Source organism: Manis pentadactyla, chromosome 14, assembly GCF_030020395.1.
Source record: "Manis pentadactyla isolate mManPen7 chromosome 14, mManPen7.hap1, whole genome shotgun sequence".
NCBI lineage: Eukaryota > Metazoa > Chordata > Mammalia > Pholidota > Manidae > Manis > Manis pentadactyla.
Genome location: NC_080032.1, coordinates 75,140,055 through 75,165,885, shown reverse-complemented (window position 1 = coordinate 75,165,885; position 25,831 = coordinate 75,140,055). Strand labels below are relative to the sequence as shown.

The window sequence follows — 25,831 nt, the reverse complement described above, 5'->3', positions numbered from 1 at the left end:
CATTGTAGGACATCACTACATCCTGAATGAAGCAGTGTGCACTTAAAGGTAGAACAAAAGTGGTCGTAAAAATCAAACAAGCCCCCAAACAACCTAAACAAATAATCTATTAATCATGCAATTTTATATTTTGTGTTGTAATGAAGCCTTGAAGAAAAACGAGATTCACCAGTTCCCTTCTGGGAGAATGCCGTGTCTCCTCCAGCTCCATCCATCTTTCATCCATATTATTCCCAAGGGAACACAGGCCCCATTTTTCTGAATATAGCATGTTGACTTCAGTGTCATAATTGCTTTATCTTTTCTTAGTTACACTCCTACCTAAATACTGCTTGAGTCATCTTCCTAGAAAGTGGACTAAATACGATCCCAAAGAAGCTTTAGATCGAAAAGCTCTATTTTCTCATATGGTTTTATAGTGCTGTTACTCTATTCTTGTTTAGAAGAACTACTGATTCTATATCAAGTACAGGTGCTGGAACCACATTCTCTTCTCCAGGTTTTTATGACATAGCACAGGGTTTCCAAAATTCTTAATATTTGAGGTCAGAAATTCTTTGCTGTGGGGGCTGGTCCTATGTATTGTAGAACATTTAGCAGCATCCCTGACTCTCCCACTAGATGCTAGGTGCAACCCCATCCTCCATCCCCAGTTATGGCAACAAAAAATATCTCTAGACATTGACAAAGGTCTCCTAGGGTGAAAAATTGTCCTGACTAAGAGGACCACTGGCCTGGAGAGGGGGTGCTAATTTAATACAGTTCTTGGAAAAAAGTGTTACCTTGGGTTTTTATGGGAAAAAGATCTCCACGTATGGAGGGTTCTCCTCTGACCTCCCTGTAATTTCTATTTTTTTCTAATATAAACACAACAAATATTTACTGGTAGTGAACTACATATCAAACATTTTTTATGAGGTTGAAATTACAGTTCCTACCCTTGTAAAACTTAGATCATAAGGGACAGGTAGAATTTGCAGGATTCATAGTTCACAGCACTATACCTGCACCATCTTCAAGGTGCTGGAACTGTGGTTGGCACATATTTGTTCCATGTCACCATGCTCACAGAAGATAAGAAGGAGAGTGTGTTCATTCCGACACAGCAACTTGTCCTCATTATGGGTTCATTTATGCATTTACTGCTAAATCACAAAAGGTTTCTGGAATATTTTGACACTAGGGTATACATTTTTAATGATCTGGAATGACAATATATTTTGTTTAATTTTTCTAGTGCCCTTGTAAAAGGATGCCGTTGTCTGGAAATTGACTGCTGGGATGGATCACAAAATAAACCTATTGTGTATCATGGGTATACACTCACCAGCAGGCTTCTGTTTAAAACTGTTATCCAAGCGATACACAAATATGCATTTGTGGTATGTGTATATCTTTGTGAATTATAGTTATTTAAACATAATGTATTTGTCTTGTTTCAAAATCCTGTAATGCTTGGCCTTAGTTTAGATCAGCGATATTTCAAATTGTGGCTTATGATCCATTAGTAGGCAGTGGAAGCCCTATAATATATAGTTAAAGGTAGATTATCAAAGTTAATCTCAGTAAGGTAGATGATAGCTTCATAGAATTTTTTGTTTAGTTATATAATATATATATAGTGTGTGTATATTGTGTCACAATTTAAAATATGTTTTTTACTCTAATGGCTAAAAAAGTTTGAGAAATACAGGTATATAAAATAATATGTTTTACCAATATTCAACTATTTTACTTTCAAGACACAAAAATGTATCCGAATCTATCATATTGATCATCAACATTTTTATGACTATGATGACAACTATTCATTCAGCAAAGATTGTTTAGAAGTTTACTTTGGATTGTAAAATTATTTTCAATCAATTAAAGTTGCAGACTCAAAAATCTAGTTCTTTCTAGAGCTTCTAAATCCACTTTACGAATCCTTAGTCTATAAATTGAGCAGGGTTTAGCAATCACTCAATTTTGAATATTCCTTGGTTCCATTTGTAAACTTGGCTCAAAGTATCTTCAGACATTTTAAATTGTTTTTATAAACTTAGTATATATAATTTTTTTCTTAAGTATGTCATTATAGTGCAATTGAAGAGATTTAGCAAAATCTTACAAAGCAATTAAAGTATATCTAATAAACTTATAAATTTGATAAAAGCTCCAAAGGTCTAAATAGATCAACATATTATTTGTGAACATAAATCTAACTTAAAATCACAAATTTAAATAAATTATTCTCTTAGTGGAAATAAAACATAACATACTAAATATGCATAAAATATAAATATGAAATATGAACTATTTCTATCAATATAAGACATCGATACAATGGCATTGAGTCTCATAAACATCTAATTTCTGATGACTTCTAAGTTAATGTCTCTACCCATATTCTTCCTTCAACTCTACATCAGTATAGACAACTATGCTTTTGACTTTTTCACTTGCGTATGAAGTAGGCATGTTTGACTTGACACGTTCAGAATTAAGCCCCAGATATTTGTCACTCACGGCTGTGCTCACCGTGGTCTTCCCCATCTCAGTTAATGGCAACTCCTATGTGTTCATGTCTAAATCATTGTTTTAAACTTTAACATCCCCCAGCCCCCTTTCTCCAACCCTTTAATATGTTCTCCGGCAAATCCTCTTGGCTCCACTTTCAAAATATACATGGAATTTAACCTCTTCTCCTCATTCTCACTGTCACTCTTCTGGCCAACTACCATCACCCCTCACTTGGATTATTACAATGGCTTCTTATTCAATGTTCCTCCCTCCCTCCCATCTCCCCTGCAGTGTCATCTCAATGTATCAGCCAGAGTGACATTTTGGTAAGTCAAATGATGTCATTCCCCTTCTCAAAATCTAGAGTCCAACTCACAATAAAAAAGCTAAAATCCATACAGTGACTCCCTTGCCCTACACGGTCTGCTTCCTGTTGCCTCTCCAACCTTTCCCGCTCCCCTCTCCCTTGTTTGCTTCGCGTTTACTCTTTTTTCAGATACATCTCAAAGCCCCTGCACTTGCTATTACCTTTATCTGAACTTTCTTCCCATAGCAAACCTTATTACTTCATTCAGGATGAGTAGCTGAGGAAATAAAAGGAAATATAGACAATCTTAAAATTCAAAGGCATTGTAAGGATGGAAACCCCTACAGCTTCTAAAGCTCCAAAGAGAAAGAGATGGAATGAAAAAAGGTTTTGATCAATTAAGACCCAAGGGGACTTCTTAGTTAAACAGGGTGACTCAGCTTTGCAGCAAAGATTAGATTGGAAGGTAAACCTTCTACTCAAGATAGTCACCATTAATTTGAGGAAGAGAGGTTGACAAGATAAAATAGACTTGATAATGGTGACTAGAAAAAACTTTGGATATAGTTACTGGTGCATGTAATTTGCTAGAGGCAAACATAAGAAATCTAAGATTTTTGAGGAAATTATATTGTCAAAACCACAACACAACACAGCACAACACAACATAAGCCTGACTCTTAGGTGAGTCTTAAAACAACCCTTGGTCAGTGAGCTGCAGAAGTTGCTTGGCTTTAACAAAAGCAAACTCCTTAACATCTACTTTCCATGAGGCCAAGGTGGATTAAAGACGAGAGGACCATCCCAGAGAACTGGATTCAAGGTCACAGAGCTTTTCTTCGGGAGTGAAGTCAGGGCCTAATTGAGGAATCTATCTACTTAGGCCATCACTTTGCCCAGTGTCAAAATCGCTTTTTAGGAAAAAATTTTGCACTGTTCTCTTGATATTAGACTGAGCCAATATATATGTATGGGTGTATGCATGAGAAGGTTATTGTAGCAAGCTGATAAAGGCTCCAAAGATGTCAAGTTCTAATTTCTGAAACCTGTAAATGTTACTTTATTTGGAGAAAGGTCTTTGCAAATGGGATACAGTTAAGGACCTTGAGGTGATGGGATTATCCTGGCTTAACTGGTGGGCCTGAAATGCCATCAATATGCATCCTTTTAAGGGGGAAGGAGGGGGAGATTTAACATACACACAGGAGGCAGGAACGTGAAGATGAGGGGCAGAGACTGGAGGGATATGGCCACCAGCCAAGGAAAGTTGGCAGCCACCGGAATCTGGAACAAGCAAGGGCTGACCCTGACCCTGCTAACAATTTGATTTTTGCCAGTGACATTGATTGTAAGATATTGGCCTCCAGAATTGTGAGGAAATAAATTTCCGTTGTTCCAAAGCAGCCAAGTTTGTGGTATTATGTTACTGCAGCCACAAGAAACAGAAATACTTGTACATTAAAAAGGCATGATATTATATCTCTTAGTCAAAGGTTTCAGATAATGCAGCAGATCTTGCAATTCCTGGACTCGTTTACAAGTTGGTGATGTGCTTTGATATATGGCAATAAGATAAAATAATTTTTAATAAGATTTTAAAATGTTCTCTATTTTGTGGCAAATATCAAATTCCCAGTGGTGACAAAGGGCAAAAATCTTTGTAGCATCACCTCCTTTATTAGTAAAAACTGGAAGTGTCTTTCTCTTTGTTTCTAATTATAAAGCACAGAGTTTTGATTATAGAATTTAAAACTGAAAAGGTAGAAAATTAAAATTTCCCCTAACTTATCAGAGTTAAAATTTTTCCTTTACATCTAAAAATTACTAAATGAACACACACACACACACACACACACATATGTATCTATCCATATATAATATGTACATATTAAATTTAAAAATTAGGATGTAGAGTTTTACTTTTTTGGCAACTGGCTTCATAAGACTGTATTAGAGATAACTTTCTATAGCAGTATATATAGCTCTAACTGTTTCTTAACAGATCTGTGTCATGCCTTTAAATGGCTCTGGCATAAGTTATTTAAATAAGAACTCCCCTTTTGATGTTTTGGTTGTTTTTTATACTTCTAGTGTGAATAGAAATAATCTTTTCTACACAAATTTAATGTTTCCTGTTTTGTCAAACTCAAAAATGCTGTCAATTTAAAGAAAACTTCTTTTGTAAAGGTATTGAAGAGTTGAAGTTTTAAAATAGATTGAGTGCTTCTATAATTGTATCAAAGTTATTGAGGAATTCTGATCAATAACCATAGTGATGATTAATTTTTTAGACGTCTGACTACCCAGTGGTGCTCTCATTAGAAAATCACTGCTCCGCTTCCCAGCAAGAAGTGATGGCAGACATTTTGCAGTCTGTTTTTGGAGATACCTTGCTTTCTGATATGCTTGATGATTTTCCTGACAAACTACCTTCACCAGAGGTAACATTTTCTCTGAGAATCTCAGGTTAAGACAAAAAGAAAAAGCACGTCACTATTATACTGGTGCATAAAACTGGTTAGAGACCAACGACGTTGCTTAGTTTGGGGTATGTATAGAAGCGTGTCTGCAATGTGCTGCCTATGAAATGTTCCTGTTAGTGGACCTCTGATGAACATATTTTGATAAAGAGAATAATAGACATACATGTAAAAACCCATATTTTTATTTTGTATCATACCCCATGAGTCCAAAATTTCAAGTCTGCTAAAAAAAGGCCACAAAAAATTTGGTGTTATTTATAGGCAAAAGACTAAGAAAGAAACAAAGATCTGGGCTGTAAATAGAATCCGTGACCAATACCTCAGCGTATGGGTGGCAGGTTCCTCTTTTAAAAAATCTGCTCTTTTCAACATCCCGGCCCTTATGGGCCCCTTTCCATCGTCAGTGGAACATAAAGTATTTGGTTTAAAAAAACCCCACCCTGCCCTCAGGATTTCAGCTCCCTCTCCAGCTCTCTCTTCAATATATTACTCTCCGTCTCTTCCCAAATTTCCACTTCCTCACCTCCTCCTGTGGCTTCCCTTCCTACTGCACGTGAGCGTCCCTGTGATCGTCCAAGCCATCCTTCTGGTAAGTTCTGACAGACCTACTTCAGTCTTCACCGGACTCATCCCCCCGTCACCTTCACCACCACCGACGCCTCCTTCCTCTTCGGGACTCTTCCTTCTGGGGCTGCACCTTCTTGAGGCTTCCCTTGCTCCTGCCTGGCCCCTCCTCCGTTTCCCCTGCTAGCCTGTTCTCCTCACCCCAAATTTTACCAGGTGATAGATGAAACTCTTCTTTTTCACAGGAACATATTGTCTAACAACCAATAGTTTAACTTTGACATATCATCACTTTGGTAGGTAGAGCAGTATTTTTGTAATATTTGAATATGTCCCTTTATAGTTTTCTGTATTTTACTGAGATAAGTGGAAAATTTAAAGGTGAAAGTTTTGTGACACTGGTGACCGGAAGTACAGGACTCGTGATAGAATTGTGACAGACAAATATAAAATGAACAAATGGAAACACTGTGACTCACCTCATGAGGATGCCCACAGACTAAATGTGCTCAATTACGGCAGGAAAGAAATACTAAATAATTAGTGCGAAGTGCTGGAAACATATTATCAAAGATTTAATCTAAGAGTCATGGTCTAATTCAGGAAATTATAATTTTTAACTTTCTAGGAATAGAATCCTTCCTCCTATTATTTATAAATCTATTTTTTTTAGCATTCAGATACACAGTTTACATTAAAGGTGTTGCTTCCATACTAAAGAAAGGAGATGCTCCCCAGTGAATAAAGGAGGAATTAGAGATAAAATCATTTTCGCATACTGTATTTAGTCTTTAGTGTACAAAAGAATTGCCTGGGGATTTGTTAAACAGGAATCCCAGTCCCACCACTCAAGATTCTGATTCTCTTATTCAGAAGTAGATCCCGGGATGCTGTTCCTTTCACAAGTGAGGCTTGTGGTGGTGTGGTTACAGAGAGCATTTTGGCAAACGCTGTGTTAATTATATAAGGGCCCCGGTAGAGGGGAGAAGGCAGAGACGACTGTACGTGAGTGGGTACCTGAGATGACAGAAGGAAGGACAGTCAAAGCTCTCTGAAGAAATGAACTTCCTTCATAGTCCAGATTGCAGCAGCATTGGGTATAAAAGAGCAGGCATTTGATAGGCATGTTTGTTAGATTAATAAGTAGTGGAAAAGGCAGCAATAATTAAGTGAAAGCAAGGAACTGGGGGTTTTGGCTTTAAAACAAGTGACCTGATAGTGAATTTGGCCACATTCTTTGTTTTGAAGGACTGGAAGTATTAAGTTGATGATGGGTGTATGCAACACAGCTGGAATATGAAAAATATTTACTAATCTTTCATTTTAGTCTGTACTAGACACCAGACATGACCACAGACATTTTTGTATACCTGATCTTATGTCATACTTTTTAATGCTGGATAAGAAGGTAATGAGTATTTACTATCAAAAGTCGTAACATTCTAACTTCTGTAACATTGCAAGTATTTTAATACACACACATCTATGTACTATAAACACATATATAGTGTTACCATATAATGTATTAACATATATATATATGTATATTCAGATTTTTCCAAGTTTTCGAATTGTAGCAGTTTGTGGAATATAAAAGAAATGGAGCTACAATAAGTCCCAATCATGACAGGCTTATTTCTTGGTGCAGTTTGGTCAGTTCCGTAGTATCACTGGTGTCCATTGCGGCATTCACAGGGATAAGGACAAGAGGGGTCTTCAGGAGATCTTACTACTGTGGGCTAACTGAAAACATGATGGAAGACTTTTCAATGACTGTTACGAACGCAAACTTCCCTGTACATGTGTAACTGCATCTCTCTTTTGAATTGCTTCTGCAGGCGTTAAAACTCAAAGTATTAGTTAGAAACAAAAAAATAGGAACCTTAAGGGAAACCCGTGAGAGGAGAGGCAGTGATAAGCATGGTCAGGTAGAGGAATGTGAAGAGGAGGAGACAGATCAAGAGGATGAGGAGGACGAAGTCAAGGAATCAGAAGCGGCAGGTATTTTAAAAGAAGGTCCAGACCAGGAAACAGAGAAGAAAAGGGTCGTCGGATTACCGCTTTTCAAGAAAAGAAGGGTGAGATGATGCTTTGTGAAAATCTTACAAGTGATTGAAAAATTGTCTTACTTTCTTACTGGTGGAGAATTAAAAAATTGTTTTCAGAGGGAAACATCTTTTCCCTGTTATAAAAAGTCTATCACTTAAAATGTGTTTGGAAAGACTTCTCAGTGGAAAAGAAATTTCAAAAGTTGTTATCTATTTTCCTGTGTTAGCTTGTTTTAACTTTTTTCTCTATAAGAAAATTGTTTCTATAGTCAACAAATGTTACGTGTTCTTATGTACCACCCATTTGCAGTGTACAAAAGATAGAGAGATGAACTACATATTGTCTCTGCCTTCAAGGAGGTCAACTGTCTGAGACAAGAAAATCACTGTTTACAACATATAGTATACAACATAAGTATACAAATTAGCAGGATAAAAGAAGTGTGCAAGTGACACAAAACTAATTCAGCTGGTTTAAGTAAAATGTGACTTGGCCCACATAAATGAAAAGTCCAGGGAAAGGGATTCTAATTTCAGGAATGACTTGGAACAGTGTCAAGCAAAGTTCACAGAACTTCATTTCTTTCTCCAACTTCGGCCCTACTTATATTGGTACGAGACTCCGCGAAGCTTCAGCTTTATAAGCTTTCAGGTTCAAATCCAGTGGAAGGCCTAGCTAACTAACTCTCTGCTGACTAAGCAAATTCTTTTTGTACATTGGCTGTGATCAGTGATGTGTGCATCCCTGAACCAATTACTATTGCTGGGGGAATGCAAAACTCTGTCTAGCTAGCCCTGATCCGCATTAATGATACTTAAGTCCATGCATTGAGCATGAACAAAGACTGTTTTCTCAAAACAGAACTTGGGGAGGCACTAACTAACAGCAATGTAGAGCATATAGATGCTGGGCTGTAAAAGAACAAGTGTACATGGTACAATATTCCAAATATTATTCCAAAATGTTAGATCAAGCTGGAAATACACTTACTCATGACTAAAATTTGTGAATTTGTAAAATTCATGAGTATAAATTGAGATCTTTGGGAAAAGGGAAATAGCAATATTTGTCATCCTCAGTACTTATTTCATTAGTTGGTATTTATGTTTAGGCTGTTTCATATTAACATTAAGTAAAATCATCATAAAAAGTAATCAGATGTACCTAATCCAAATAGCTTTTGAGGGGATCATCTTATGAGACTAAAATCATTGCTTGAAAACATCCTTTCTTTACTGAGTGTCTTTTTTCAAATGCTTAGTGCAAAAATGTGAAATTCCTGCATTTTATTTTTATGCCGCAAAGGTAAAAGTGGCTATGGCCCTATCTGATCTTGTCATTTACACGAAAGCCGAGAAGTTCAGAAGCTTTCACCGTTCAAGAATGCACCAGCAATTTAATGAAACTAATTCTATTGGGGAGACAAAAGCCCGAAAACTTTCCAAGTTGAAAGGTAAAGTCTTACGATTCAAACAAATGAAATATGTAAACAAGTTACATTGACTGCTAAGGGATTGACCAGTGATATTTATAAAACCTATGTTCTCATAAAATGTCAACATATTCAACATAATCTAAAAAGGGGTTGTGTGGCACAGGTCACATGAAATTTTATTTCACAGAACTCCACCGTTGACGAACGCGGTTAAGGCGTGACGTTTGGTCGAGAATGTCCAGGGTGGACGCTCTGGCGGGTGGGGTTTCCGTGGGAGAGCGGTGAGCGGCGGGGCCGCAGAACGAGGCAGAGCCACGTGAAGAGGAGCTGGAACTTCGTCCTGCAGTCAAAGCTGAGGGGAGGAGACTGAAATCTCAGGGCTCACCCGAATCCCTGTGTGTTTCGGAAAGATGCCTCTGAGGGGCAGCAGACTGTGAGGAAGCGACAGTGAAGGCTGGGGGCAGGCAGAGCGGCCAGGGTGGAGTCTGGCGGCTCAGCAGGCATCTGAGAGGACAGTTAAACAGACCAGCAAGCTGTTCATACGAAGTGAAGGAAAGGGCAGCCGGGCCAGACCACCAGATGGCTGTGCCGAGGGCGCACGGCCACCGCCCCCTGAGGTGGTACCATTTGTCTCTGCCTCTTCCTGCTGCTGTCGTCTGATTCTAAATCTGAGGTGGGTTATTCTTTCTGGTGGAACCCAAGATGCAACAGGCCTGGGCAAAAGGATGGGAAGCAGACCACACCGGCTTCCCAGTCTTATATGGCAGGAAACACCCTCAATTTAGAAAGGGATGGGCAATTAACTCAACAGTCAGGACACTGTCCAGATTTTTCTAAAAAATTGCAACCTACCATCTCGTGTAGAATCCCCATAGCAGGAAAATTGGCATCTGCACATGGCCTGAGAATAGCTGTAGGCTGTTTGGAAATATGGTCTTATCCATTTGTCGGCTGACCTCTTTGGCCTGGCCACTGGTAGCCACAGGTCACGAGGTATACTTCAGCCCCTCTCTCCAAACTGCCTGTTAAAGAGACCCTTCAGGACCTTTTTGTTTTTAGACTACAGATTATGACCAAAAATTAATTCAGTAGGTCTGGGCCATAGTTAAAATAATAGAGTAGAATGCAATGAAATAGAACAGAATAGAACAATAGAATAGACTGTACTATAAGCAGAATGAATAAGTTATTATGAAACAATTGTGTATGTATGTGCACTATAAGGATGGTAAGGAAAACATTTGAAATAATCAGAGGTACAGTCATCCCCCCTTATCCATGGGGTATATATTTCAAGACCTCCAGTGGATGCCTGAAACCATAGGTAGTAACAAACCCTATATATACTATGTTTATTTCCTATACATACATACATACTGGTAAGAGATTAATGGCTAATAAAATAGAACAATTACAACAGTATACATACTACAAAGTATGTGAATGTGGTTTCTCTCAAAATATCTTTTTGAACTGTACTCATTCTTCTTGTGATGATATAAGATGATAAAATACCTACATGATGAGCTGAAGTGAAGTGAATAATGTAGGCATTGTGATGTAGTGGTGGGCCACTACTGACCTTCTGACGATTTGTTAGAAGGACAGTCTTCTGATTCCAGACAGCAGGTGACTGCTGATAACTGAAATAGCAAGCAAACCAGAGGATAAGAGAGAACTTCTGTACTGGGAGTTTGCAAATTCTTTTTTTAATGGAGGAACCCAAGACAGATTGAATGAATTTGTGGGGAAGAGGCTGTGGTGTTGGGAGGTGAGTTGGGAACTGAATTGAATAAATATATGGTCCCCTTCAACCCTATGAATCTGAGGAATAAATCCTCAACTGGATTAATTTGGTTTGGCATCGTATAGCTTTATATGACTTAACATGGAATTCTGTCCTAATGTGAAAACCAAATTTAAATAAGGAAAAAATTGAGAAAGAGGCTACTTTTGTTTTAAAAACTGGATTTTATTTTGGAATTTTATGTATTATGTCAAACTGAAATTAATTTGCATGTGAGAAAAAGAAATATGCTATCTGCTTTATTTCCTGAGTGATTGGTATACATAAAACTGTTTAATAAAAATTATTATTAACTTCTCAATAACAGTGAACTACACTGTCAAACATAAAGTCATGGATTTATTTTTATTTCCATGAATTGCAAATATTTTTGCAAAGATGATATATATCATATTTGTTGAAACTATTGTAAGATTATACAACTTACACAGATATAGCAGTTTATTTGAATTTTTTCACAATGCTTTAATCATTTATTTATTTATTTTAGCCCATGATTTTATTCTTCACACCAGGAAGTTCATTACTAGGATATATCCTAAAGGAACAAGAACAGACTCTTCTAATTTTAATCCTCAAGAATTTTGGAATTTAGGTTGTCAAATGGGTATGTTATACAGGATATTAAGGGTTTTTATACAAATATAAGATAAAATGGATTCATTTTGTGAATTAATGAAAGATTCATGAGAAAAGCTTCCTATGAAGAATTTTTGGCCCTTGGTATTTTTTGGTCAGGCAATTACGATGACTCATTGACTCCAAGAGCTGAAGTTATTCCTAAGTGGGATATTTAGTTGAGAGGTAAATCTACTTGAGGCCTGGGGGCATGGAGGTTAAAATAAAAAAGAGGCAGTGGGGGAAGTATAAGAAGGGAAAAAGGAAACCAAAATGGGTCTAAGAAGACAATGAATATCAAGTTTCTGCTTCACAGATTTGCTAAGCACCTCTTCAAATAAAGTGACCTCTAGTTTGTATACGTTAAACCAACTTCTGCATTCGTGGGATGAAAAAGTGAATGCCGCTGCATGGCTTTAATATTTGTCCTTAGCTGACTCTGCCGGTTCTAAACGGACCAGCTGGCACAGTGCTGGCACTAACCCGTCAGGAAGGGTTGGGTGTTAGCCCTTTTGCTTCTGGATTGTGGCAAGGCCCATAGGTTTATGGAGAAGGGGACAATGGGAACTGGATGGTTAGGTGGGGGCGGGATGGGGTAGAGGGTCACACTTCACACAGTGGCAATTCTCCAGCCTCTATGGAGGTGTTTCTATATTTTAACAACAATTATTGTTCTGCTGCCTCTCACTTCCTCCTAAAGTGATGATGGCATCTCTTTGGACCTTAAAGTTGGTAATATAGTAGGTGTCTTTCCTTCTGGCTATGGATAAATTGATTTTCTTTATTCCCATATGTCCTGAATGTTATCTGACATGTACATTGCCATTTTATAATCTATGCTGTGCTACTTTGATATTTTAACTCAAAGCTCTAAAATAATTTACAGATTAGACTTTGAAACTCACCTTCATACACTAAAATTCATGAGTCATTTGGCTCTTAAAATATTTGAAGATACATAGGTTTCAGTAAATTTCAAACTATGTTTCTTTAGCTATAGCCTCTATTTCCTGACGGTGTCAAAAACTTTTTTTCTCATAGTGGCCTTAAATTTCCAGACTGCTGGTATGCCTATGGACCTTCAAAATGGAAAATTTTTAGACAATGGTGGTTCTGGATATATTTTGAAACCACAATTCCTAAGAGATGATAAATCAAACTTTAATCCAAATACAGCACTGGTAGACAGTAATCCAGTTGTACTTACAATAAGGGTAAGATGAATAACTTTCACTTTCTGAGTAATTGTATAACTAGGTAAGTAGATAGTATACCTTAATATTCTAGGTTCCATTGATTTTCTTTAGCATCTTGTGAATTTATGTTAATCTTTTTAGGTATTATATGTGGATGATATTTCAGCCTCCTTCCATATCTGAGAAATGTCTTTCTGTTGACTTTTTGCATGAATGATTTCCTGCCTGTGAACAGAAATATTGAAGCTAAAACATTCTCTCTGAAGTCTATTTATATTATTCTGTTGTCTTCAGGCATTTACTATTGTGATGGAGAAGTCTGAGCTCAGCCCACTAATTATGCTCTGGATATGCTGCCTTTTTCCTCCTTAACCAAGGAATTTTACTAGGACATTCTAGGAGTTATTTACTTTTTATTAGTCTCCAGAATTAGACTTCCGCATTTCAGGATCTTTTTCCCCCTTATGTCTCTGAATGTTCTTTGATTACTTAGAAACCAAAAGTAACCATATGCTCTTGAGAATCTACCCTCCATGTTTACTAATTTGTGTCACTGTTAACACTTCCTTTCCTCTGTATTTAACTTTCCTCTGTATTTGATTTTATTTTTTACTGATTCTAATGTAGACGTGAATTTTTCTCCTGAATTATTAGTTTTTCCCTCAATATTTATTTACCTCATATTGCTTCCCTTTTATTTCTGTCTATAACTTACCCAGCACCTTTTCCCCAGACTACTATCATATTATTTCATCTTTTGTTTTATTACATCCTGTGCAGTTTCACTGAGAGCAAAAGCAGTTATCTAAAATTTATTGTTTTCATGGTAAAGACTTTTCAAAAACTTTATTGTTCTATAATCTCAGTGCTGTATTCATTTCCTTTTAAAAATGCCACTGAATCTTTTGAAAATCCCCTAGTTTTTTCTCTTCACAAAATTGTGAGCAATTCTGTTTTAGATCGTATCTGCCCCTGTGGTTTGCATTGGATGACTTTGTTCTCATAGGTCCCTCCCTCTACTTAACTACTTGCTCCTAGAAACATATGAACCAGCTCAGATTCCAGTCTGGGGTTTTGGTACTTACACTACCGTCCTTGGTCAGGTTTATTGTGTCTCAGGCTATGACTGAGTGGAGCTCTGCTGACTCTGTGGGCTGCTGAGAGCCTTCCTGCAATCGGGACATGCTAGGACCTCTAGAGGATTCTTCCTCTCTAGGCTCCTTCCTCTACTGTCATAATGTTGCAGAATTTGGAGGATCACTTTCATCCATTTCAGGGTCTAGCCATTTTGTCTCAGCTGAGAATGGTAGGCAGTTTAAGAAGTGTTTTCCAGAGATTAATGTGGAAGGAGAGTCCAGCAAAGATGAATGAATGGGCAGAATGACTGGTCCTGGCCACTACAGGAAATAGTGCTAGAAAAGTATGTAGCTGGCTTTTCTCCTGGTTAGGGATATTGTGACTCTAAACTGGAACCACATATGGTGGATAGTAGAAATTGCCTACAGCACTGGATATAGCCAAAAATTGATTAGTTGGCACTCTTCCTAGGACCAGGCCAGGTAATGTTCATTAAGCTTACTTCACAATGTTTTTATAACTTTGGTATCCTTTTTGTATTTTTAATGAAAAAATAAAAAATATTAACAACTTTGTCTTTTACTTTATTTGGTTATTATAAAAGCTAGGTAGTATACATTACTATTTCAAGTTCCATTGATTTCCTTTAATGCCTTTTGAATTTCTGTTAATCTTTAGGTATTATAGGTGGGTGGTATTTCAGCATCCTTCCAGAGCTGAAAAATGTCTCGTTATTGTCTTTTTGCATGAATGAAAAAAATGCAGAAAGTTTCAGTGTTCTAGTTCTTCTAAACAACCAATGTAGTTGTTCTAGTTGTTCTAATGAGAAGAATGGATGAATCAGCCACTTTATAAGATCCTTCCTACTCCACATAAATCTCCTTGCTTTGCTTCTGGGGCTTTCCTCTCTTCTTTTCCCCATGCTTCCCTAACAATTCTTTCTCACTTTTATTTGTGGGTTTCTTTCTCTAAGTGCTCCTAAAGTATTAATGTTGTCTACCTCAACAGAAAAAAGGCCATATATGACAAACCCAAAGCTAGCACTCAGTGGTGCAAAGTTAAAAGCTCTTCCTCTAAGATCAGGAATAAGATAAGGACAACATGCTCACCAATTTTATTCAGTATAGTACTGGAAGTCCATACCAACTAGAAAAGAAAAAGAAGTAAAAGGCATCTAAACTGGTGATGAAGAAGTAAAACTGTCACTATTTGCAGATAACATGATACTATATATACAAAAACCACATACCACCAAAAAATCATTAGAACTAATAACTGGATTCAGCCAAGTTTCAGGACACAAAACTAATATATAGAAATCTATTGCATTTCTACATACTAACAATGAACTAGAAAAAGAGAAATCAAGTAAACAATAACATTTAAAATTGCATTAAAATAATGAAATCCTTAGGAAAAAACCTTACCAAGGAGGTTAAAGACCCCTACTTTGGAAACTACAAGACACTGATGAAAGAAATTGAATAAGGTGCAAATAAATGGAAATCTATCCCATGTTCATGGATAGGAAGAATTATTATTGTCCAAATAGCCATCCTGCCCAAAGCAACTTACAGGTTCAAGGCAATCCCTATCAAAATACCAATGGCAATTTTAAATGAACTAAAGCATATAATACTAAATTTTATATGGAACCATGAAAGATTCCAAATAGCCAAAGCAATCTTGAGAAAGAAGAACAAAACTGGGGGTATCATGTTCCCTGAATTCAAGCTATACTACAAAGCTACCATAAATAAAACAGTATGGATTTTACACAAGAACAGACCCATAGACCAATAGAAAAGAATAGAGAACCTGGAAATAAACCTACACATTGTGGTCAATTAATACATGATGAAGGAGGCAAGACTACATAATGGGGAAAAGACAATCTCTTCAATAAATGGTGTTGGGAAAATTGAACAGCTACATGCAAGAGAATGAAACTGGATTACTCTCTAACACTGTACATAAAAGTAAACTTGAAATGGATTAGAGACCTAAATATATGACATGAAACCATAAACCTCTTTGGAAAAAACACAGGCAAAAATCTCTTGAATAGAAGCATGAGTAATTTTTTTCTGCATACATCTCCCCAGGCAAGGGAAACAAAAGAAAAAATTAACAAGTAGGACTATATCAAACTAAAAAGCTTCTGTATAGCAAAGCCATAAACAAAAAGGCAAACCTAAAAAATGGAAGAATATATTCATGTATAGTGATATATCTGATATGGGGCTAATTAAAATACATAAGGAACTCATACAACTGAACACTAATAAAAAACAAATAATGCAATTTAATAATGGGCAGAGGGGCTGAATAAACATTTTTCCCAAAGAAAACATACATATGGCCAATAGACACATGAAAAGATGTTCCAATCACTAGTCATCACAGAAATGTAAATCAAAACCACAATGAGATATCACTCCACTGACACCAGTTAGAATAATCACTATCCAAAAGAGAAGAAATAACAAGTGTTGGTGAAGATATGGAGAAAGGTAATCCTCCTACACTGTTGGTGGGAAGGTAAATTGGTGTAGCCACTGTGGAAAGCAGTATAGAGGTTTCCTCAAAAAAATAAAAATAGAAATATCATATGATCTAGCAGTTCTACTTCTGGGAATTTACCTAAAGGAAACAAAATATCTGGTTCAAAAAGATGTAATACACCCCTATGCTTATTGCCACATTACTTACAGTAGCCAAGATATGGGAGCAACCAAAAATGCCCATCAATAGATGAATGTATAAAGAAGATATGGTGCATACATACAATGGAATATTATTCAGACATAAAAGAAATCCTGCCACTTGCAACACATTGATGGACCTAGAGGGTATTATGCTCAGTGAAAAAAGATAGGCAGAGAAAGACAAATACTACATGATTTCACTTATATGTGGAATCTAAAAACAAAACAAAATGAATAAAACAGCAATAAATTCACAGATGCTGAGAAGTGAGTGATGGTTACCATGGCGAAGGGGTTGGGGTGGGTGGGTAAAACGGGAAGGGAACAAAAAGACACAAAATCTTAATCATAATATAAATTAGTCATGGGAATGAAAGTAGAGCATAGAGAATATAGTCAATAGTCTTGTAACATCTTCCTATGTTGACAGTAACTACACTAGAGTGAATATTTAATAATGTAGGTAACTTAAATCACTGTTGTACACTTGAAACCGATATAATATTATGTATCAACTATACTTCAGTAAAAAAAATAAAAATAAATTGATGTTGCCTAAGGCTTTTTAAAAATCCTTTTCTCAAAGTAAACATTCTCCTTGTGTTCCTTTATGTACATTCATGGTTTCAACCACCACAATGCTTAAATCTTTAACCTGATCTGATTTTTGGAATATAAAGGCAAATTTTTGATAGCCTACTTAGCATTCTTACTTATTTAATCACTGTTCTAACTTAAAATATTAAAGCCTGAACATTCTTCCCTAGTCCAATGTACTTCTGTTTTATTTAAACCTCAATGTACTGAGTCAAATTCATCAATGCAATTCACGCAGGCGGTAGGAAACGAGAAGGCATTCTCCCTTCCACACCTCCTTCACTTCTCATGTCCAATCCATCTCTAAATTCTACTGATCCTCCTCCTAAATGTCTTCTTCATCCATTCCCTGCTCTGATGTCATTTGCTGCTTTTCTCTTTTGGGATTTTGTTTCCTGTCATCACTTCTAATCCTTTGGTTTCCTAAGGGGTTTTCAGGGGTTAGTCTCAGTCCTCCTGATTTATTTTCCTCAAGTTGATCAGGGAGATTTTGCTACAATGCTAAACTTATCATGCCTGCTTAACATTTGTGTCCCCAAATTGCTTTCTTAGCTGGCTTTTGGCCTACTTCTGTAGCCCCATCTCTCCCCACTGCCAGCCTTTCCCCCAATTCTGTGACCATATAGCAGCCCTGTCCATGATGACACCTCTGTGTATTGCACATGCTATTTCCTTTGATTGGACTGTTCTTACATCCTTCCCCTGCCTATTGTCTTCTGACTTATTTTTCAAGACTTAAGAGCCGTTTCTTTTTTGGAAGCTTTGCTCAGGGTTAAGTTTGTTGTGCATATTTTTAATCCTGTTTTTCCATAATACCTTACACAGGGATTTATTATGGCACTTACCACACTGTAGTATAATTATTTATTTGTTGTCTTTCTTCTTCACGGTCTGAGAGTCCTTTAAGGGAGGGACTGTTTTGTTCAACCCTTATCCACAGTGCCTGACAAAAACTATATGCTCAATACACAGACTAACAGAATGAATGATTTCTTTTGCCAAGGGGTGAATAAAAAGAATATATGTGCTCTTTTTTTGAGAAAGCAAAGATAGGCGATAGCTAGTGTGCACAGATACTTACAAATGCCACCTATTTGTGTTTTGAGGGTTCTCATGTAGGGGTGTAAATGGCAAGGTGTGAAACAGACAGAGTTAACGATTTTCCCAAAAAAGCATTGCGATGCTGTGTAGACCTTCCCTTCTTGCTTTGATCTTTCTAGGGAGCTGTATGATTATATTATGACTTGCACAAATTGTAGAAGGCACGACTTGGGAATCAAAAGGCCTAGTTTTGCCATTAGCTTTCTTATGTCTTTGATGAAACCTTTCAACATTTCTGTTTCACACTTGGTCATCTGCAAAGAGTTTTGGATTAGGTCAGTTATTTGAAATTTATAAACACTATGGAACAATTTTTTAAGTTCAAAATAAGTCTCAGGTTTTAGGCCGAAAGATGAAAGCACAGCTACCCTGGTTTACCACTAAGGGAGTGCTGTTTGACATCCATCTTCTGCAGTAGATCCTGGAAGGGCTTTGTGAATCACGGTGTGTAAATTATTTGAACAGTAAATAATCTCTAAATTCTCTTTCAGTTCTCATATTAAATTTTTATTATTTTAGTTAGACAATTATTTTTTGTTTCTTTTGGCATGAAGTGCACCAAAGCAGAACCTTGTCCCTACTGGTAAGGGTCCATGCCTCGCATAGCTGATACTCTGCTTGTAGGCACTGGTATCCGTCCGCTAGGTGTTCATGGCCAATGTTTTCTCTAATTACTCTGATGTCTTGCTATGCTGATTGATTGAAGCCCTTCCATACTGTTTGTTAAATATTTGCACAGTAACTCTAGTTTCTAGCTAATGCCATAACGTGTGGATGTAGGAAAGGAAAAATAACAGATTGGTGATTTTTTTTTTCTTTCTCTTTTCTTCCCTTCATTCTTTTTTCTCAAACTCAATTATTTGTTTATTTCTATTTACTGTAATCTTCAGAAATTGAAATCACGCCTCAAATTTTTACATTAGTCAATTAGTATTGTCTTGTATTCAGACTTTTTTCCTTAAAGGAAAACAAGTCTTCGCTTCAACAATGAACTTGTTTTAAAAAACTAAGTAAAACTATTACCAATTACTTTTTAAAGCATTTTTCTGATACCTAGTCCTTAATATATATATAAAGTAATTGATTTTGTCAGACTCAGGGTACCTTATGATAATATGGATAACAATGGATAATGGACATAGTTACGACAAATTCTTAAAACATATGAATTATACAGTCAGAAGATGCTATCATAGGAAATTATGTGGTGTTTTTTCTTATATTTCAGAAGTATAACTCATATTTCTAACTTTTTGCTGTATATATACAATATAAATTTAAAAATTGTTTGTCAGAGTAACTCAGCCTAAATCATAGTAGAAGGTGATCATGACAATACTTCTAAGCAATGCTTTTCATCAATACTTTTAAAATAAAGATGTATGTTGAATCCTAAATCTAGAACAAGGATTCTCCTATAATCATACATTGGTAAAGTAGAATAATTTAGATGTGTCCTTGGTAATCATATATTAATACTCGAGAGTAAAAGAGTTAAATTTTAAACTCTGCATCATTTTCCATTTCATTTTTTTTTTTTTTGGTAGTAACTGATTTACAGTCTGTCTTCTTTTTGAGGTGCATATTTTATTTTGAAATTAAGCAGTGATGTGCTCGATTATTCTGCTAAATTCATGTACTGGATATTTTTATGCAGCTCATCAGTGGTGTCCAGTTGCCTCCCAGCAGCCATTCATCCTCCAACAAAGCTGACAGTTCAGTGACGGTAGAAATTTTTGGCGTTCCAAATGATCAAGTGAAACAGCAGACTCGTGTAATTAAAAGAAATGGTGAGCTCCTAAAATATTTAAGTGGACTTCTATTAGATTTCTTCTTGGAAAGCTTAAATATTATCTATTGATAACATTTTGATGCATATTTATTATTCATAAGGCAAAGGTTTTGAACTGTGTTTAAGATGGCCAAAGTGTTAAATGCAGCAAAAATAATTTGATAATGATTGAATGGGGTGTTCAGATATATTTCCAGACTATAGATAGAAAGATTTATCTGATCTGAAAAAATACACCTTTTTTTCCACTTACATTTCCTCTTTATGTTTTCCCCCATATTGCTGAATTGAGAGACATTTTGGTGGCTGAAAATTTACTTAATTCCTAGCTTTTGTGTGAAATAGAGAACTTAGGAGTGTTCCAATACAGCACACATTTTTACTTTGCTGCTGGAATTATTTTAGCTCAAAGGTCTGTGGCTTCTGACTCAGATTCAGGATGTCCTAGAAACCTACTCATACAATATTTGGATTCATAATTCAGTCATTTTTGCCAGAAGGGAAATGTAGGAATGGAAGAAATAGCTTGAGTTCAAGATTTTCAGTTGTCCAGCATCCCTTGATATTTTATGCAATGCAATACTGAAAGTCATTTCTTCTTTGAGCTTGAAATTATGAAGGAAATTAGAAAAATATATATATATTCCTGGGATCGATCCTTAGTTTCACCTTGGAACTGATCCTTCTTTGAGATAGAATCTTCTTTGAGTGGATATTCCTAAAGGATAGTGAACTTCATTTCAGAGTCCGGAAATATGCTCTGGGTTAAAAGGCACTGACAGAAGGAGGTGCAGTTTTAGTGTTTTTCTTCTTGGGTGACAATCCACAACGTCCCCCATCTGCCTCCCCCGGCCCTCTCAATACTCCTCCAGTGCGGCCATAGTGCAGAAGATATGGGGGTAAAAAGATTTGGGAGGTTTTTGCTACCTCATCCTAAGTCATCAAAGGGAAGGGATATTGGTGATGACCGACTGTTTCATTTGGTGCCCCTTAGAGTTGAACGCACATTACATGGCAGTGTCAAAAATGATAACTGTAAATATCAAGAAGCTTATCTCTTGTTCTCCCCATCCCTTAAATTGACTCTACTTGGCAAAATGCAGAGAGTCATCCCTTATAAGATGCAGAGAATGCATCCCTTATAAGACATGATTCTAGCTCCCATTACAATTTTGATTGCATCCCTGGGAGTTTTGGAAATATCCCTACAGAAATTCAGTTTGGTACATCAAACATTACCAAGCCTGTTATGTTAAAAACCCAGTGCTAAGGATTAAAAAACTTAAAATTTTTATTAAATGTATTATTAGGTATGTCCTAACTAACTATTGTAGTTTACAGTTCAGTAGGGGAGATGAGATACAAGTAAAACTGTTATGATAAAATATATGTGAGGAAGACTAGCAGGAGTAGAAGTCCAGATAGCTTGTCAAAAGGGCTTCTAAAATAGCTCAGCTATTAGAGGAATAGTTGTGTAAGAAAAGACGTGATGTCTGGGAGGAAAAGGATCACATTTGGATGTGCTGTGGAAGTAATTCTTCAGTTTTGGTCATACAAGAGAAAACTATTTAAAACCATCAAATTTGGTATCCTGGTTTCCTTTTTATTTTTTTTTTAACTTTGACAACTAAAAGGACTTTTTCATATAACATATATAACTTGTGTTTGTGAGAGAGAGAGAGAGAAAGAAAGGATGTTTATAGTGCAGCAGGGTCGGAGGAGGAAGAATAAATCAGTATAAGAATTTTGTGCAGACATTTTGCAGTGTCTGAAGAATTGTCTCTTAAACCTGCTCCTGTACTCCATGGGATTATTTCTCTTTTCAGAGCAAGGTAATACAGTCATTCTTCCAACATAAGTTAATTAGTTTAATATTTTCTTGGGCATAGACTGCATCCAGGTTTCCTATCTAGTAAATGTGTGCTTATGACCACAAATGCATCATAGCAAACATAAAGTGTAATTAGTCACAAATTCTTCAGTGCCTCTGGAAATTTAATGCAAAGAACAAAAGCTATGGACATAGCAGGGATAGCATTACCTTATACATGAAAAACTACATGGTATCTTTCTTCGAAGCTCTGAGTCTTATTAAGTAGATTGTGTGTTCTGGATGTGAATTTGTTGATTGTCTTAAATTATGCTTAACTCTCAGGTGATTTTGGTCACCTTGTAACTAATTTGTATTTCTTATTTAGCAAGAGATTGTTGTTTGGGGAGATCTATTTTCCTAGAGACCTAAATTACTCATCAACTTTGGACTTTGAAATGACCACTTAATCAAAAGAAAGATCAAAACTGGACTTTAGAGCTTTCAGTCCAAAAACTATTTTTGGAGCTCTTCCCACAATAGGACTTGGTATAGAAAACTGATGCTACTTCTTCAAGTCTCAACATATTCATTAATGAGACACAGCAGACACACTGCATGATGATTACACATTTCTGCTCTGAAATCAGACTCGATTTGTTTGAATTCCTGCCCAGCCACTTAATGGCTGTGTATATGTGAAACCATAAGAAGTTGTGTAACATATTTCTGGCTCAGTTTTCTCCTCTGTAAATGTGGATAGTAATAATCCTCATGGATTATGATATTGGGAAGGCTAAATGAGATTATCTATTGAGAGTTCTCAGACTATTGCCCACCATAATAAACACCCAATAAATATTGTTATTGTCTTTGTTGCTCTTTTCCTATTGAGTGCATTAAAAATTTTAGTGCTCTAAAACACAAGCTGTTAATATTATTATGAAAGAATTGAAAAGAAAAAATTGTTGAGTGTGTTAAAAATTTAAGTGCTCTAAAGCACAAGCTATTGATATTATTATGAAAGGATTGAAAAGAATAATTTTGGAGAATGGGTATTACATATTTTTCTCTGGACATCATGCCTATGATTCCTAAGATTCTTTGATTGTATTTATTTCTTTATATTTCAGCTTTTGGTCCAAGATGGAATGAAGCATTTACATTTATTATTCAGGTTCCAGAATTGGCACTGATACGTTTTGTTGTTGAAAATCAAAGTTTAATAGCTGGAAATGAATTTCTCGGGCAATATACTTTACCAGTTCTATGTATGAACAAAGGTAATGTTTCTAAAAGTAAGATGATTGTACTAACATTTAAATATAACTCAAGTTTACCAAAGACATGTATTTATTCTACCAAATAGCTCTAACCATGACAGTCAGATGTAAAGGGCTTGTTATATTAACATGTACTGTCTCAGTTGACTTAGAGAAATGTGTTCTCATGTGGAAGATGGGGGTGGAGTGTGAGATTGCTAAGAAGATAAGTCAGGTGAACTTGGCATGTGTGAGCATTTCTTTAGGTGGATCACAGCTCTTTGCTTCAGTTAGGAGTAGTCATTACTACCATACAGAAAGGAAGGATGGGAATCAAAGAGAAGGAAAAAGTGACTCATTCTTCCCACTTGAGGACAAGAAACGTGGAGCTCAGGACCGTCATTCCTTGGCTCTTTCCAGAGCTGCCTTTATGTTGCAGTCACCTCACAGGGGTGATTGGCAGCAGGCCCCCAATTACTTCTTCTAAATCTATTTACTTCTGTAACACCATCTGCCATGTACCTAGGACCCAGAGTCTTTCTGAAGCAGAAGGGTGGTCGCTAATTTTGGAGGATGCTGGACTTTGAGGGAGGAGAAACATGGGCTGTGTGCTCCATGTTAGGAATACAATTTCAAATATTCTATTTTGGTGGAAAATTAATATACAGGAGGAATATAAGTACATAGTTTTATGAATGCTTAGTAAAGCTATATTCTCTCTCAGTAGCACCATCTGAGCCATTGCTGATTAATTAAGTTTTGTTCTAATTAGATATGATTCCCTCCACAGGTTACCGTCGTATCCCTCTGTTTTCCAGAATGGGTGAGAGTCTTGAGCCTGCCTCGCTGTTCGTTTATGTTTGGTACATCAGAGCAACTAATGGTGCTTGACACAATGTTAGCTATACATCACAATAAAACAGCCAAAATCAATGTCTAGATCTTTTTTCTTTTTTCAAAACATAGAGCAAAATAACTATTTACAAAAAACAAAAACATTGAATTCACTTCTAAATATACAAAACAGAACAGTGGGAAAAAGAAAGGAGAGACTTCAGAGGGTCCTGACCTGGTGCGGCCCACTTGGCATCCAGTTCCTCTGGCCCCTCTGCTCCGAAAGCTGCTCTTTTAACAGGCTTTTATCATTTTTAATTAGGAGAATTTACAAGCCTTTAAAATATGATTATATAAGCTATGCTGGCAAATATTTAGCTGTAAAAAGGAATGTGAAACCTAAGAGTGTTTGAACTTCTGGACGCCTACTGACTGCATACTGCAGGGGGAAGGAGTTGGATTCCCAGGTGCTTTGTGCCTGTTCCGAGCCTAGACAGTAATTAATCCCTGGATTCTCAGGCTCGTTCTTAGATGCTGCACATTGGATTTGGTGCCCTGTAATTACACAGACATTTTTATGAGTGCATATGAAATTGATTTGCATTCAAACTGTATTCAATCTCTGTACCTATAAAATAGATCTACTATGGGGACTTAGGTTCTTGGATTACTTAATTAATTCACAATATTTCTGAATTTGTACTAAATGTACTTTGAAGATTGTCTCTTGGTCAGAGATGAGAATCCTGTGTTATTTTGTGTGTTGGGCTTCTCACCATTAGCAGAACTTTGCTTTACTAAAGGTCATATTTGGAAGAATATAGTTCCTTATTAGCAATTCTTGAAAAAACCAGGCATTATTAATACTTATCTACCACACTGTTGCATGGTAGCAAGGTGAAAGCACCTAGCACAATGTTTGACAAATGTGGGATCCCTCATATGTATCTGTTGTAATTAAATCTGAGCTTATAACTAAAATAACAAAAATGGTGATTTGTTGAGATGTTTATTAATGTGTTAGATATTGATGGCCAGAAAAATGCAAAATATCCCATCTACCATGTTTTACTATCGTCATGGTTTACCCTTACAACCGAACATTTAAAATAAAAATGCCTCTGGGAATTCAAATACGCAGGCCGTAAGTAGCAAGACATGTCGGTGATTACTCAGTGCATAGTCAGCAGCTCCCCCCCCATGGGCTCTCTGGACTGGAGTTTGGGTTATACTCTTCCCAATAGGGAAGCACAGCCAGTTCTCAGAGGAAAGCTTTTATTTTGCCAGATAATAGAAGGATCTTATTTAAATCATCTGTTGTTCAGCCTAATAGCAGGTGGGATGTTCAGTCAAGGCTTTTACCTTCTCTAAACTCCTAAAGTCTTTTGAAGTACAGAATTCCATGAAATTGATGATGAGGTGAGTTTTGCACAATAGTTTATTAATTCTGCAGGAGGATAAACTTCTATCTCTCAATTTTACCAAGATCTGAAATCAGAGAAAAAAAAAAAGTTGTGTTTTCTTTTCTTACCTTTTCTTTTGGTAATTATCAAACTCAGTTCACTTTGAAGACTAAATCTTTCAATTTTAAATGTTCCACTGTACACCAGATTGCAATTTTGAAAGGAAACATTAGGTTATTTTATTTGCTGTCCAATGATACTGTGATGTCTTTATAAACATCTTTGG

General features: G+C 36.4%; 1 protein-coding gene across 1 annotated transcript in view; it reads left to right on the top strand.

The window, feature by feature from the left end:
• Positions 1-24,222, top strand: part of PLCZ1 (phospholipase C zeta 1) — a 48,890-nt gene extending 24,668 nt beyond the window's left edge. The window contains exons 5-13 of the mRNA XM_057491288.1: positions 1,238-1,382; positions 5,101-5,250; positions 7,695-7,934; positions 9,211-9,358; positions 11,638-11,754; positions 12,807-12,979; positions 20,102-20,234; positions 23,180-23,329; positions 24,099-24,222. Coding sequence (XP_057347271.1) covers positions 1,238-1,382; positions 5,101-5,250; positions 7,695-7,934; positions 9,211-9,358; positions 11,638-11,754; positions 12,807-12,979; positions 20,102-20,234; positions 23,180-23,329; positions 24,099-24,199 — 1,357 coding nt within the window. The 3' untranslated portion in view covers positions 24,200-24,222. The remainder of the gene's footprint in view (positions 1-1,237; positions 1,383-5,100; positions 5,251-7,694; positions 7,935-9,210; positions 9,359-11,637; positions 11,755-12,806; positions 12,980-20,101; positions 20,235-23,179; positions 23,330-24,098) is intronic.
• The last annotated feature ends 1,609 nt before the right edge of the window (positions 24,223-25,831 follow it).